The sequence below is a fragment of the Chiloscyllium punctatum genome, chromosome 23, assembly GCF_047496795.1.
Source record: "Chiloscyllium punctatum isolate Juve2018m chromosome 23, sChiPun1.3, whole genome shotgun sequence".
Classification (NCBI taxonomy): domain Eukaryota; kingdom Metazoa; phylum Chordata; class Chondrichthyes; order Orectolobiformes; family Hemiscylliidae; genus Chiloscyllium; species Chiloscyllium punctatum.
The window spans coordinates 77,007,560-77,023,218 of record NC_092761.1 but is presented as its reverse complement, the minus strand read 5'-3'; the positions used below and the strand labels follow the sequence as shown (position 1 = coordinate 77,023,218).

General features: G+C 40.3%; 1 protein-coding gene across 1 annotated transcript in view; it reads left to right on the top strand.

Annotated features, from left to right (window-relative positions):
- Positions 1 to 15,659, top strand: part of snx19b (sorting nexin 19b) — a 160,782-nt gene that overhangs the window by 126,345 nt on the left and 18,778 nt on the right. Inside the window, exon 10 of the mRNA XM_072593220.1 lies at positions 14,160 to 14,247. Within this exon, the coding sequence (XP_072449321.1) occupies positions 14,160 to 14,247 (88 nt within the window). The remainder of the gene's footprint in view (positions 1 to 14,159; positions 14,248 to 15,659) is intronic.

Below are 15,659 nucleotides of genomic sequence, written 5' to 3'. Positions count from 1 at the left end.
AAGTAGTAAACTTCCATGTCAGATATCCACAAAATCTATTGATGTAACTTTGCTTCATATTATGCCAAGCCAAATGTTTTTATGAAGCTCCTGTTGCTGTGTGCCTTTGCCAAAATATTCCCTTTGCTGTAATAACAAGATGTATTACTGAAGTGCTGTCTGACTTTATTTTTCTGATCATTTGGCTATTAATTTGCAATGATCGGCTCTACATCAGAGCATTGACAGTCTGCATCTGATTAATGGCATTTGTCATTTTAAAAAGCAATAATGTTATTATGGTTTAGTTTGATCACCATCTGCAAAAATATTTTAACATGATACTTGAATGTTATTGTTTGAGATTTTGGAGATGGGAAACAAACTATTGTAAAATAGCACCTGTAAACTTGTAAATATTCGTGATAGAAAATATACAAGTAAGATATAAGTCTTTGACATGACAAAAACGTCCTGCAAAACATTCAGAGCTTATAATCTGTCATTTTATAAATTTGTCTCAATCATCAGAACTGTTAACTCTAGCTTGTCAAGACTCTCGTTTTGAGGTCAATTTTGATCTTTTTTTTATTAGGAAGGAACATATTTAACTGAGTTATAATCTGCATTCATTTTCTTTATCAGAATCAGTGTCTGGCCTTTCACTGATGTTAGCAGTTCTGGGTGAGGATTTGGTACACTGTATGAAAACTGATTTACTATTGTAAGAGTGTGACTGTATTTTGTATTTTATATTTTCATTTTGGCAGTAAATTATGCTTTACATTTAACAATGTGTGTTGATGACAATTTTGCTAAATAGTGCAGCTTCAGTCTTTACTGACAAACATTTAACCATTTGGGACTGGGATCATGGTAAAGTTTTATTCCTTAACCACAAAATTTGCTTTGATGAGTGTCTTTGTTAAGTAACTGAATGTGCAAATTTTAAATTGCCCAAGGCTCGTGGTTTACACACAAAGAAATTTCTGAGATTAAAATCTATCTTCTTCACACCGTGACATTGTTTATTGTAATGGCACTTTATGTATTTAAAACACGAGAACATTGTCAGCCTACTGGAGGACAAAGCCCAGGCACAGTACATTTTGTTGGAGATGTTTTGAGCTCATCAGAGAGTTCAAAACTAAACAAACCATTATAAGTCCATTAACATGTCAGTTTAAGAACAGTGTTGACATATGAGTAGAAAAATGAACATTTCTTGTGCCACAGTATTTATACTTGAGTAAGAAAACAACTTTGAGCCCTAAGCTTGTCGGTTCAACCCAACTTCAGGATTTGAACAAGTTGGGCTGAAATTTTATGGAAAATCATCCAAGTATCAATTTTGAAGAGTTTTCACACAGGGTATCTCTTAGTGACCTCTAGTATGTTATCTCTCAAATCTCCACTGTTTATCTCATTATGTATGCACTATGCCTCTACAATGCCATAAACAGCCACAGAAGAACAAACTGTTGCTGGAACCTTCTGGGATTGTGCCGCCATCGACATTTAAAACCCTGCTGTGCACTAGATCAATTGCTGCCTCCTACGAATCGACCTTGACAGTGCGTGTAAGTAAATGGAAATGAGAAAGAATAGCTTCTGAGGGTGCATATATGGACAGGGTGACAATTCACTGCAAATAGAATCTCACATTTCTAAATGCATTGCTGTTTTGCATCACTTGTCTAATCAATGGCCATTGTCACTGCAGCTGCAAGAATGAAGCTACACAGGCTATCTATTTTTTACATCATGCCATGTTAAAACACTGTCTAACGGAATGCTACTCTGTCCCTAAACTGGCACAGCATGTCATCTTCCCATTGTTCAGTGTGGGAGTTTCCCATATTGGAAAACCTTGAAACAGCTGGAAACATTAACTTTTATTGAATAACAGGAAAATCAAAGAAAAATAAAAAAAGGACTTCATGGAGTCAACAGGACAGCTTGCCTTTTGAGTAACAACACATTTACAGTAATGAATGATCACTTCACCCAATTCACACCTATTGAAACTTTGGTGTCAATGAAGCTCTATTTGCCTTGTACTGAAGATGCTTCATTCTGTCATGGAAAAGATGATATTCTTCCTGCTCAGTGTCATCATCTTTCCTCCTTCACAGTTTACATCAGCTCTCCTCGCTCATCAGCATCCATCATATCCTCTCTGACTCCTCCAATTGTGTCAGGCACAACATTCAAGGATTATGCAGCATACTTTGCCTGGAATAAAGTGCATGACATCCATCTAGACCAATCCAAACATTATAACTTCATCTTCAGAAGGCCTATCATCTACTCCACAATGGCCCTGGAAGAAAATGGGCAGCATTATATCTACACTGAGCCTCAGTCGGGGGATTGTATAACACAGTTATCAACCGTGTTTACAGAAGTTTACCTTTGTTTCCCAGTACAGGTAATCATTCATGCAAGGTGCCTAATAGTTAAATCAAAGCAGGGACATAGGGAAAGATATAGGAGAACTGTAGATGTAATGACAACAGATACCTGCCACAGAATTCTAATATGCAGTGTCAGTTATCACAGATGATTTGTATATTGATGGAATGAAACCTTTTCTGGTGATGAAGTCTACCATATGATATGCCACTCACCATGCAACATGTATACAGCCTATAGTGCCCTGCACTTGGGAGAATCCAGCTATGTTGCCAAAGCCTGGGTTTCAGCACTGAACTTGTCATGCAAACTTTGTCAGGAAATGAGATGAAGAGGTACAATCTGTCACAAATTGCATCAGTAACAGCCTTGATACATCTGTTGGTTATGAATTGAGAGATCCCAGAGGTCTTCAATGGATTCTTGGAATAGCCAGTGGCAGAAAGATTTTGCACAACTGTCACCTTGACAGACACAAAGCCCTTCAGATCACAAGCCCAGTGCCAGTGGATGGCATGGTTTCCTGCGATATGTTAAGTCTGTTCTGGCAATATGCCGAGCTCATCTAGGGTAGTGCACTTGAGTAAAAATTGACTACCTCCTCTACCTCAGTACTTTGAAGGGCCTTGAGCTATGACTTCTTCACATGGAGATTATTCTGAAGATGCTGGAGGTTGCTGCTGGCCTTGGGCTTGCAGATACATGCATTCCTCCTCGATTTCTCTGCACCTTCACTGCATGTCAGCCACAATGACAACAGTCCCTACTGGGGTTAAATCCATTGGTCACAATTCCAATGAACCAGTGTGAAGAATATCCGAACCAGAAACAATAATGTGACCAGTTAACATTTGCATCATACACATATAACTGATTAGCAGTGGAACATGGAGTACTCTGACAAGAAGTGTCCCGGAATACCTCTACGTGGACCTTTGACATAGTGGATCTCATTTTATTGCATGCAGCACAAACTATTTCATACACATACCCCCTGCTATCTTATTATCTGAGAAAGGACACACAGCATATAAGAGCATGTTGCCAAATACTTACAGTTCAAGAGCAAATCAACGGTTTCCCTGTGTAGCACGTGAGATCTTGGGTTGTGTTTGAATTATGGCCTCAGTTGATACTTTTTAAAGTTGCTTGTGATTAATTTTGCTTCACAGTGATTGCTTTGATCAATTTGTAATGACTGGCAACCAGGATTTGTATCGTTGGTCCCAGCCTGTGTTTAACACGCAGTGTATTGTGATTACAGATGATTTCAGCCTGTTCTATGTAAGTGCCTGATTAATGCAGTTGCCCCTTGAAGGTCTCACATTGCTCACAAGTCAATTTTCAGACTGAAGAAACACAATCTGGGTGTGATGGTAGCCGATTTTTACTTTCATTGCATGTTTGATGAGGAAGAAAGGCAAAATGGGTCATGTTTGTACAGTGAATTCCAAATTCAACTCTGCCCCACCCCACTCCATAAACTCCCCAGACCCCATCAGTTCTAAACATATACCCAATTTCATCTAGCTCTTTTCATTTAAGTCTTCACTCCTATAATTAACCCCAAGTCCCAGTTTTGCTGCTTATTGTGATACACTATCTCCCCTGTTGAAGCCAAGGTGACTCAACTCCTTCAGTATGTGTGCCTTCCAACCCACTATCATACCCTACCCTTACATGCTAAGTTGCCCCTCACAGTTGTTGTCCCCTCTGTGCCCAGCATGCTTCCTCCATTTCCCCAACTGACTTTTCAACTTCTCTACAACAACAGTAGCACCTGAATACTTACTTTGATTTTCATCCCCAACTGATGAAGAAGCATTTGGGAGGCGATGACCCAGTGATATTATTGCTGGACTGTTAATCCAGAGACCCAGGTAATGTTCTGGGAACTCGAGTTTGAATCCTGCAATGGCAAATGGTGGAATTTGAATTCAATCAAAAGAAAATCTGAAATTAAGTAGGCAAAAGTGAGGACTGCAGATGCTGGAAACCAGAGTTTAGATTCGAGTGGTGCTGGAAAAGCACAGCAGGTCAGGCAGCATCCGAGCACCCTGATGAAGGGCTTTTTGCCCGAAATGTCGATTTTCTTGCTCCTTGGATATTGCTTGACCTGCTGTGCTTTTCCAGCACCACTTGAATCTAAACTCTGAAATTACGTGTCTGACGATGACTGTGAAACTATTATCGATTGTTGGCAAAACCCATCTCGTTCACTAATGGCCTTCGGGGAAGGAAATTGCCATCCTTACCTGGTCTGACCTATATGTGATCCAAGACTCTCAGCAATGAGGTTGACTCTTAATTTCCTCTGGGCAGTTAGGGATGAGCAATAAATGTTGGCCTAGCCAGTGACACCCTCATCCTGTGAACAAATAAAACAGTTCGAAGTAGGCTTCAACGGAGTAGACACAAAGAAAACAAGCAAAGAGATCTCTGGTACTTAGAATATAGCTATGGTGCTCCAATGCAAGAGACGGGTGCCTGTCCCAGTATACAACAATATTGAGGTGCATAGCTATATTCTAAGTACCATGATAATGTGGCGAGACTGGAGCATACTAGTGCCGACCTCCACGGATAGGGTGTGCAGATGTTGTTGCGACAGAGCATGCATGAACTTTCTATATTTAGAGGGGAGGTGAAAAAGGGTAATGGAGGAGAGAATCAGAGAGTGTATGAAGAGACTGGTGGCTAAGATAAAAGGAGCTCCAAAAGACATATCAAGCAAAAATGGCCTTTGCATTGATATGTACTTCTTGTCAGATGTGGGAGTTTAATGTTGGATGCGAATCTTATCAGATCGAGTGGATCAGTTGGAGAGACAGATAGAAGCGATGAGGAATTTGCAACAGCAACAGTATGTGATGGATGGCAGTTATAGGAAGGGGGGAAAGTCTCAGATACAGTCACATAGATGGGTTAACTCCAGGAAGGGTAAGAGAAGTCGGCACCAAGGGCAGGATTCTTTTGTGGATATACCCTTTTCAAACAGGCATGCTGTTTTGGAAAATGTAGGGGGTGATGGATTCTCAGGGGAATGTAGCGTGAACAGTCAAGTTTCTGGTATTGAGACTGGCTCTAATGCACCGAGGGATACGTCGGGTTCCAAGAGATCAATTGTGCTAGGGGATTCTGTCGTCCAAGGTACAGACAGATGTTTCTGTGGCCAGCAGAGAAAAAGCAGAATGGTGTGTTGTTTCCCTGGTGCCAGGATCAAGGATGTCTCCGAGAGGGTGCGGAATGTTCTCACGGAGGAGAGGGGCCAGCAAGCGGTCATTGTCCACATTGGAACCAATGATATAGGAAGGGAAAAGGTTGAGACTCTGAAGGCAGATTACAGAGAGTTCGGCAGAAATTTAAAAAGGAGGTCCTCAAGGGTAGTAATATCTGGATTACTCCCGGTGCTACGAGCTAGTGAGGGCAGGAATAGGAGGAGAGAGCAGATGAATGCATGGCTGAGGAACTGGTGTATGGGAGAAGGATTCACATTTTTGGATCATTGGAATCTCTGTTGGGGTAGAATTGACCTGTACAAGAAGGACGGATTGCACCTAAATTGGAAGGGGACTAATATCCTGGCAGGGGAATTTGCTAGAACTGCTTGGGAGGATTTAAACTAGTAAGGTGGGTGGTGGGACCCAGGGAGATAGTGAGGAAAGAGATCAATCTGGTACAGTTGAGAACAGAAGTGAGTCAAATAGTCAGAGCAGGCAGGGACAAAGTAGGACTAATAAATTAAACTGCATTTATTTCAATGCAAGGGGCCTAACAGGGAAGGCAGATGAACTCAGAGCATGGTTAGGAACATGGGACTAGGATATCATAGCAATTACAGAAACATGGCTCAGGGATGGGCAGGACTGGCAGCTTAATGTTCCAGGATACAAATGCTACAGGAAGAATAGAAAGGGAGGCAAGAGAGGAGGGGGTGTGACATTTTTGATAAGGGATAGCATTCCAGCTGTGCTGAGGGAGGATATTCCTGGAAATACGTCCAGGGAAGTTATTTGGGTGGAACTGAGAAATAAGAAAGGGATGATCACCTTATTGGGATTGTATTATAGACTCCCCAATAGTCAGAGGGAAATTGAGAAACAAACTTGTAAGGAGATCTCCACTATCTGTAGGAATAATAGGGTAGTTCTGGTAGGGGATTTTAACTTTCCAAACATTGTCTGGGACTGCCATATTGTTAACGGTTTAGATGGAGAGGAATTTGTTAAGTGTGTACAAGACAATTTTCTGATTCAGTATGTGGATGTACCTGCTCGAGAAGTTGCAAAACTGGACCTACTGTTGGGAAATAAGGCAGGGCAGGTGACTGAGGTATCAGTGGGGGAGCACTTTGGGTCCAACGACCATAATTCTATTTGTTTTAAAATAGTAATGGAAAAGGATAGACCAGATCGAAAAGTTGAAGTTCTAAATTGGAGAAAGTCCAATTTTGACGGTATTAGGCAAGAACTTTCAAAAGCTGATTGGAGGTAGATGTTTGCAGGTAAAGGGACGGCTGAAAAATGGGAAGCCTTCAGAAATGAGATAACAAGAATCCAGAGAAAGTATATTCCTGTCGGGGTGAAAGGGGAGGCTGGTAGTATAGGAATGCTGGATGACTAAAGAAATTGAGGGTTTGGCTAAGAAAAAGAAGGAAGCACATGTCAGATATAGACAGGATAGATCGAGTGAATCCATGGAAGAGTATAAAGGAAGTAGGAGTATACATAAGGGGGAAATCAGGAGGACAAAAAGGGGAAATGAGATAGCTTTGGCAAATAGAATTAAGGAGAGTCTGAAGGGTTTTTACAAATATATTAAGGACAAAAGGGTAACTAGGGAAAGACTAGATCCCCTCAAAGATCAGCAAGGCGGTCTTTGTGTGGAGCCACAGAAAATGGGGGAGATACTAAATGAATATTTTGCATCAGTATTTACTGTGGAAAAAGATATGGAAGATATAGACTGTAAGGAAATAGATGGTGACATTTTGCAAAATGTCCATATTACAGAGGAGGAAGTGCTGGATGTCTTGAAACGGTTAAAGGTGGATAAATCCCCAGGACCTGATCAGGTTAACCCGAGAACTCTGTGGGAAGCTAGAGAAGTGATTGCTTGGCCCCTTGCTGAGATATGTATATCATCGATTATCACAGGTGAGGTGCCGGAAGACTGGAGGTTGGCAAACATGGCACTACTGTTTAAGAAGGGCGGTAAGACAAGCCAGGGAACTATAGACTGGTGAGCCTGACCTCATTGGTGGGCAAGTTGTTGGAGGGAATCCTGAGGGATAGGATGTACATGTATTTGGAAATGCAAGGACTAATTAGGGATAGTTAACATGGCTTTGTGCGTGGGAAATCGTCTCACAAACTTGATTGAGTTCTTTGAAGAAGTAACAAAGAGGATTAATGATGGCAGAGCAGTAGATGTGATCTATAATGACTTCAGTAAGGCGTTCGACAAGGTTCCCCATTGGAGACTGATTAGCAAGGTTAGATCTCATGGAATGCAGGGAGAACTAGCCAGTTGGATACAGAACTGGCTCAAAGGTAGAAGACAGAGGGTGGTGGTGGAGAGTTGTTTTTCAGACTGAAGGCCTGTGACCAGTGGATTGCCGCAAGGATCGGTGCTGGGTCCTCTACTTTTTGTCATTTACATAAATGATTTGGATGCGAGCATAAGAGGTACAGTTAGTAAGTTTGCAGATGACACCAAAATTGGAGGTGTAGTGGACAGCAAAGAGGGTTACCTCAGATTACAACAGGATCTTGACCAGATGGACCAATGGGCAGAGAAGTGGCAGATGGAGTTTAATTCAGATAAATGTGAGGTGCTGGGAAAGCAAATCTTAGCAGGACTTATACACTTAATGGTTAGGTCCTAGGGAGTGTTGCTGAACAAAGAGACCTTGGAGTGCAGGTTTATAGCTCCTTGAAAGTGGAGTTGCAGATAGATAGGATAATGAAGAAGGCGTTTGGTATGCTTTTCTTTATTCGTCAGAGTATTGAGTACAGGAGTTGGGATGTCATGTTGTGGCTGTACAGGACATTGATTAGGCCACAGAATTGCGCACAATTCTGGTCTCCGTCCTATTGGAAAGATGTTGTGAAACTTGAAAGGGTTCAGAAAAGATTTACAAGGATGTTGTCAGGGTTGGAGGATTTGAGCAAGATGGAGAGGCTGAACAGGCTGGGGCTGTTTTCCCTGGAGCATCGGAGGCTGAGGGGTGACCTTATAGAGGTTTACAAAATTATGAGGGGCATGGATAGGATAAATAGACAAAGTCTTTTCCCTGGGGTCAGGGCGTCCAGAACTAGAGGGCATAGGTTTAGGGTGAGAAGGGAAAGATATAAAAGAGACCTAAGGGGCAACGTATTCACACAGAGGGTGATACGGGTATGGAATGAGCTGCCAGAGGAAGTGATGGAGGCTGGTACAATTGTAACATTTCAGAGGCATTTGGATGGCATTATATGAATGGGCCAGGTGCTGGCAGGTGAGACTAGATTCGTTTGGGATATCTGGTCAGCATGGACACGTCTGTTTCCATGCTGTACATCTCTATGACTCTATAAATGTGAAAGGGTAATAAAAGAAACGGTTCGGTTGAGTTTTGGTTGCTGTTTTGACAACAATTCAAATTTAACTAATTAATTTAAATTATATTCAGGATACTAAAACTCAGTTGAGTTTGAATTTATTGTATTGACTACATTGGAACAATGACAGGGAACGATGTTGAGAAATATAAAACCAAGGCATTTTGAAAACCTGCTCAGTGAAACTGCCACTGATCAGCAGAGCAACTGCCATGGAGCCAGAGAGCTTATTGCCCATCTAAAATCTTGCTCTCAAAGAAATTAGGAGACCCTCTACATCAAAAGGTGATCCAGGGAGAGGAGCAGATGGAAGATTGAATACAGCAGAGAAGACCGAGACTATGTGGACTTGAGATTAAGTTAATGCAATGTTTAATAATTGTTATTGGAGCAGCAAGTTAGTAGGACTGTGTTCAGTTAGGGGAAAAAATGTTCACTTTGTTAGTAGCTTTGTTTAATGTTCCGTTAGCAAAATAAATTGTTATTTTTCTTTAAATAATGGAAATTAGGAGTTCTCTGTCACTCACTCATATTTTATCAGATTACGAGGCGAGGCAAGTTTATCTGGGTGTTTAGTTTAAATTAAGAGGGTTTCCACCCCTGCATTATAACAATATATTAGAAAGAAATACTTAAAGATGATAAGTCACAGAATAGGATACTGAACAAAGTTTGGATGAAAATTTCAAAGCCTCGGGCCATAATCTTCCAATATGCCTTAGGTATTGGGAGAATTGAACATTTTTCACACTTGTTCAGAAAAAGGATATGAACAGAAACCCAGCAACTGCAGAGCAGTCATTTTATCTAATAGCTGTTAGCAATAATATTTGATGTAACGTGGATGATTTGTTCTGTGGACTGTATGTATTGACTGTTGTCTTTCCTGAATAACACTCTATGATTTTGTGAAATTATTTCACTAATAAATACCTCAAAATACTACTCTAGTTGTACCAGGGTGTGACTAAGAGCTATTTCTTCCTGTTTTCGATCAGTTGCTGTTTTTCATACCGATGTTGTTTTTGAAAGTTCTTTCTAATTTGCTCTTAATTTCCAGTGAACTGAATGATTAACATTTTCAGAGACTAGAAATGGCAGTAATTAATCTGACAAATTACAGCCTAAATTGTAGTTGTTGAGTTTTGAATAAGTATTATGTTTCATAATTTAAGATGTTCCAATTTGTGACAGTTCAGACACCAAGAGAATAGAATTCTAAATAAACAAATCCAGATAATTAACATTTCGCTTGTCATTTGATGCATGAGTTTGAAACTGCTTTGGGACTGCATGCATTTGTCTTCAAAAATCCAACTGAAAGGTATATCATTGCTGCCTTTCAGAAAAAAAATAAATAAACATTGGGAAGGTTGAGCATTGTGTATTGTATTTATGTTTGCCATAAGTAACAGCATTGAGATAACATTTGATGTTTACATGCACTGAATTCATATCCTTTAACTTTTTCTGCTGAGGTTATCCAATACTGTAGTCACTGATGCTCAATTTTATACTTAAGGATTGTTTGAAAGCAACAAAAATCACATTTTTTGTTCCAGCTGTTAATCTTAGATTAAGTCTTTCATCTTTTCGAATGAGATATGCTGGTTTCAGTTCTTTAAAATGTCAATCCCAGAACTCCTTTTAAGTTACATTCTCCAGATAGCTTCAGCTTTTCTAACAATAGGTCCAATCTCAGCTCAGACAATGTATTAAAGGCGTGAGGTTAAAATCTGTCTGTGTCTCAATGTTGAGTCAGACTGGTTCTGTTTCTAAAGATGGGATTTACAGAATCATACATGGATTTATGCAGTTTTTGAGCAAAATAGAATATAATTCTGCAAATACAAATTCACCTTATATGTGTGCGTGTGCAGGAGAGACATAGTGTGTGGGTGTGAGTGTGAGTGCATGTGAAAGAGAGCGTGTATGTGTGTGTCAGCTTTGTCAAGTATCAAGCTGGTCCACAACCACCTGATGAAGAGACAGTGCCTCGAAAGCTAGTGCTTCGAAATAAACCTGTTGGATTATAACCTGGTTTTATGTGATTTTTAACTTTGTCCACCCCTGTCCAACACCAACACCTCCAATAAATCCTCCATCATTGACATCTTTGAAGTTCTTATCCACTGTTGAGAAACTGAACTGTACTAGTCATATACATATTGCGGATACAAGAGCACTCAGAGATTGGTTGTTCTTTCTCAAGTAATTCACTCCTGACTTCCCAAAGCCTGATCACCATCCTTAACACATAGTCAGGAGTGAGAGAATACTTCCAGTTGCCTGTAAAAATTGGTACAGCAAGACTCAAGATGCTCACCACCATCAATATAGAACAACCCACTTGATTGACATCCCCTTAAGCAGCTGATGCAAAATGGAAGTAGGATGTGCTAAATATGAAATGCACTGCAGCAACTCCCTAGCCCATGAAATTTTCCATCTCGAAGGACCGAGGCATCAGATGCATGGGAACACCACCACTTGCTAGTTCTACTCCAAGTCACGCACTTGGAATTATATCACCATTCCATCACTGTCTCTGGGTCAAAAACATGAAAATCCTTTCCTCAAGCTGATGCACTGCAACAATTCAAGAAGGCAGTCATCATCACCTTCTGAAGGGCAATTTGTCAAATGACAATATATTCCGTGGGAGAAATAAATAGAAACATCTGGTTACCTCAGGAAGAAGGTGTAAGTTAAAGCCAAAAACAAAAACAGAATTTTCAGGAAGTCTGGCAGCACCTATGAAGAGAAATCCAAATTAATGTTTTGGGTCTGATGACCCTTCCTCAGAACAATGAAATTAATTGGGATGGAAATCCCGTCAGGGAGAGGAGCAGAACTTTTTCAAGATGGGCATGCCTAGAAGAGATGTAGCAGTGAGATAATTACTAAAATTAAAAAAAAAGAACTGCGGAAGCTGTAAATCAGAAACAAAAACTTAAGTTGTTGGAAAAACTCAGCAGTTCTGAGGAAGGGTCATTGACTCACCATTAATTCTGATTTCTCTTCACAAATGCTGCCAGACTTGCTGAGCGTTTCCAGCAACTTCTATATTTGTTTCCGATTTACAGCGTCTGCAGTTCTTTTGGTTTTTTGGAAGTTAAAGCCATCTGTTTTGCGAGTGAAAAAATCATGTGCAATGGCACAAGTGTCACTTTATGATCCTGATCTTAGCTTTGGCGATGATGGTCAGATTGCCATAGAGTGCTTAATTCCCCTACCCCTTCTACATATTTTCACTGGAATCTTCAGAGCGTGGTTTTCACAGTATTGTGCAGCACAGCATTCTTTGGGAACTCCATTGGATCAAAATGGATTTGAGGGAAGACAGATATGCCCCCTTTTAATGGCACTAGCTGCTGTATGGTAAGCTTGAAGTTCCAGTCTTTGAATGGTGGTTGAGTTGGTAAAGGAGTAGAGGAGTGAGGTAGGTCAGTGATTAACCCGATAGGTATAGAAGGTGGAGACCTTGGTCAAGGAGTAGGGTAGGTGGGTGAGGTAACTAAGTACATATGTGTGTGAGATTGATAAGTGGATAGTTGGGAATGTAGGTAGTCAGGTCTTGGTACTCATTGGGTTGAATTGGTTGTGTAAGGTCAGCAGATTGATCAAGTTGTTTAGGGGTGTAATAAGATCAGGAGGTGTACTCGTCATGTGAGCAGTCAGGTGGTTGGGTGGGTATTCAGGTCCAGAGAGGGTCAGCCTCATGATTATTGGTGAATACTGTGTAGTCACCCAGGTGTTGGACTAAATTTTAATCTGGTACTTCCTGGGTAACTACTCAGGTAAATATCATGGAATTGCTCAGAGTCAGAGACATTACGGTAAAGAGCAGTTGCTCATTGGAAGTCTAAATTACCTCGGCAATTTCCTTGAAGCTACAATTTTGTAGTCTTCACAAGTTGTGTTGATTAGCCAATCCTTCTGCAATGATTAGAATTAGAATTACTACAGTGTGGAAACAGGCCCAACACTGACCCTCTGAAGAGTATCCCACTCAGACCCATTTCCCTACATTTCCCCTGGCTGATGCACCAAATTTACACATCACTTAACACTATGGACAGTTTAGCTTGGCCAGTTCACCTAACGTGCACTTCTTTGGACTGTGTGAGGAAAGTGGAGCATCCAGAGGAAACCTACGCAGATACTGGGAGAATGTGCAAACTCCACACAGACAGTTGCCCGAGACTGGAATTGAACCCACGTCTCTGGTGCTGTGAGGCAGCAGTGCTAACCACTGAGCCACTGTGGTGCCCTTGGCGATTGCTCCCACTCTGTTCTCTCGATTCAGTTATGAGATTGAACTGCATGCATTTGTGAAGGGCATTTTGTTTGTAATGCTTGTTGAAAGCAGTTGTCTGAGGACATTTTATGATTCAAACTCCACACAAATTGAGTAATTAACTGCCATCCAACATCATTTGAGGAGAATACCCACTTTGGTGATACAGTGAGTCTTTCATTCCTGTGGCATTTTGCTGATTATACATCATCACCTCAGTACATGAAAAATAGACTGCATTAGAGAGATAAACAGAAATATTTTTGAATTAAAATTCAGCACGGTTAGAACTGTTTCATTTGGTTTATTGAAGCAGTGAGCCCATTTTAATTATTTATTTGCTTAGTTGTTGAATCTCATTCGATACTTGGTATCATTTTTTCTCTCTGTTTCAATGAGAGAATTGTTGATACATATGCAGAACATTGAGGACTAGGAAGAGTTTAAGTGGCAGAATTTCTGCTAAACTTATTTGTAATTATTGATGCTGGAACATTAGTCCAATTCAGACCTAAGTATTGTCCACCTAGAATGGACGCATCTTTATCTCGAAATGTTGAATGTTCTCCAGTTTATTGATAACTGTTTTCTAAATTTTATTAAAAACATTGGTCGCTGCTTCAGTTTTTAAAATCATCTTATTTGTACTATAATATCTTCACCCAGGAAGAGAAGTTTTGTTAGCATAAAGTTCTAAAGGTTTTCGTGTCTGAATGTCTTGGATCATGATACACAAAACTGTGAAGAATCTTTACCAAATCATGTATTTAATTTAGTTGATGTTTTCTTTGGAGCAAATGTAATCTAATTAAGGCCCACTTACATGCTCTTTAATGATAAAACTTTTCTCTTACATTTGACAGCTTTGGTTCCTGAAATTCTTGGTGAGGAGGGTTACAAGAAAAGTTGGCAGCTAGTGCTGGAGTCTCTGCAAGATCCTATGATAAACAGGTTAGTCCAATATAGCATTCTAAGTTTGCAGTGTTCCCATTTTCTATGCAGCTATGGGTAGGCATACAAAGGATCAAGTGTCCACTTGGAATTGTTCACTTGTAATGTTCCAGTCAACCTCCATACCTTGAAAGAAAATCTTGATTAAATAAGTTCCTTTTGAATACATTTATGCTGTTATTATACAAGAAAAATATTATTCAACAACTGAATTCCATCTATATCAATTATGTAACAGAAATAATTAAGAGTTTCTCCTCTTATGACCTGTTTTGTCTGCCTAATTTTGCTTGTTGAAGCATTCTACGCAATGCAACCCCCATGGTTTAAGATTGTGGGGCGTAAGGCTGCTAAGCTTCCACTGAGGAAACTTTAAATGGTGTGTTAGGTGACCACACAGGACCTTGATCGCCTGACTTTTGATTGCAGCATTGCAGACTGGGTCCATGCAGTGTGACAAAATTTTCACTTTTTTCTTTGTCAGAGAAACTGCATTTATGTAGCATCTTTCAATTGGCAGACCTTTCCAGCGCTCTTTATAGCTAATGGGGTTTTTTGCAAAGACAGTGGTCCAATAAAAGACAGGGATCATATTCAGTGGTGTTATAAAGATTCAACTCAGCAAAAACTGGGTGGCACGGTGGCTCAGAGGTTAGCATTGTTGCCTGACTGTGCCACGGACCGGGGTTCAATTCTAGCCTTGGTTAACTTGTCTGTGTGGAGTTTGTATATTTTCACTATGTCTGCAGTGTTTCCACCAGGTGCTCCGGTCTCCTCCCACAGTCCAAAGGTGCGCAGGATAGATGGATTGGCCATGCTAAATCATGTCCGAGAGGTATACAGTGTAGGTGGTTTGGCCATGGGAAATGCAGGATCTCAGGGATATGCTAAGGGAATGGGTCTAGGTGGGATGCTGTTCAGAGAGTCATTGTAGACTTAGTGGGCTGAATAGCCTGCTTCTGCATGCTAGGGATTCTATAATTCTATGTTCAATAAAGCAAGAAATAATGGATCCAGGTTTAATCTCTCAACTGCCCTGGTTTTTAGTATGAATAAGATAGCAACATAAAAATGGCCAACTTTTCATCAGAAAACCACTCACTGATTTTTGAACTAGCTACAAATTAGGAGGTAGCATTTTTGCAAGATACAGATCTAAGTTCATTAGGCAAAATGGGATTTTGAGTGTGTGTGTGCTGGGACCTACTCAAGATGAAAATTGACCCAATTGTTTCGACTAAGATGTTAAAAAAGAAATCAGGATGAAACAGAATGTAGGCTGTATTCAAATTGTATGAAATTTACTCTGTATGTAAGTTGATCCAAATGTTTGTAGCAACATTCTTCTTTGCCAATCCTTGTGAGACCGCAAAAGCTGCATTAACTTTCTTTATTTGAAGCTGTATTCTTGG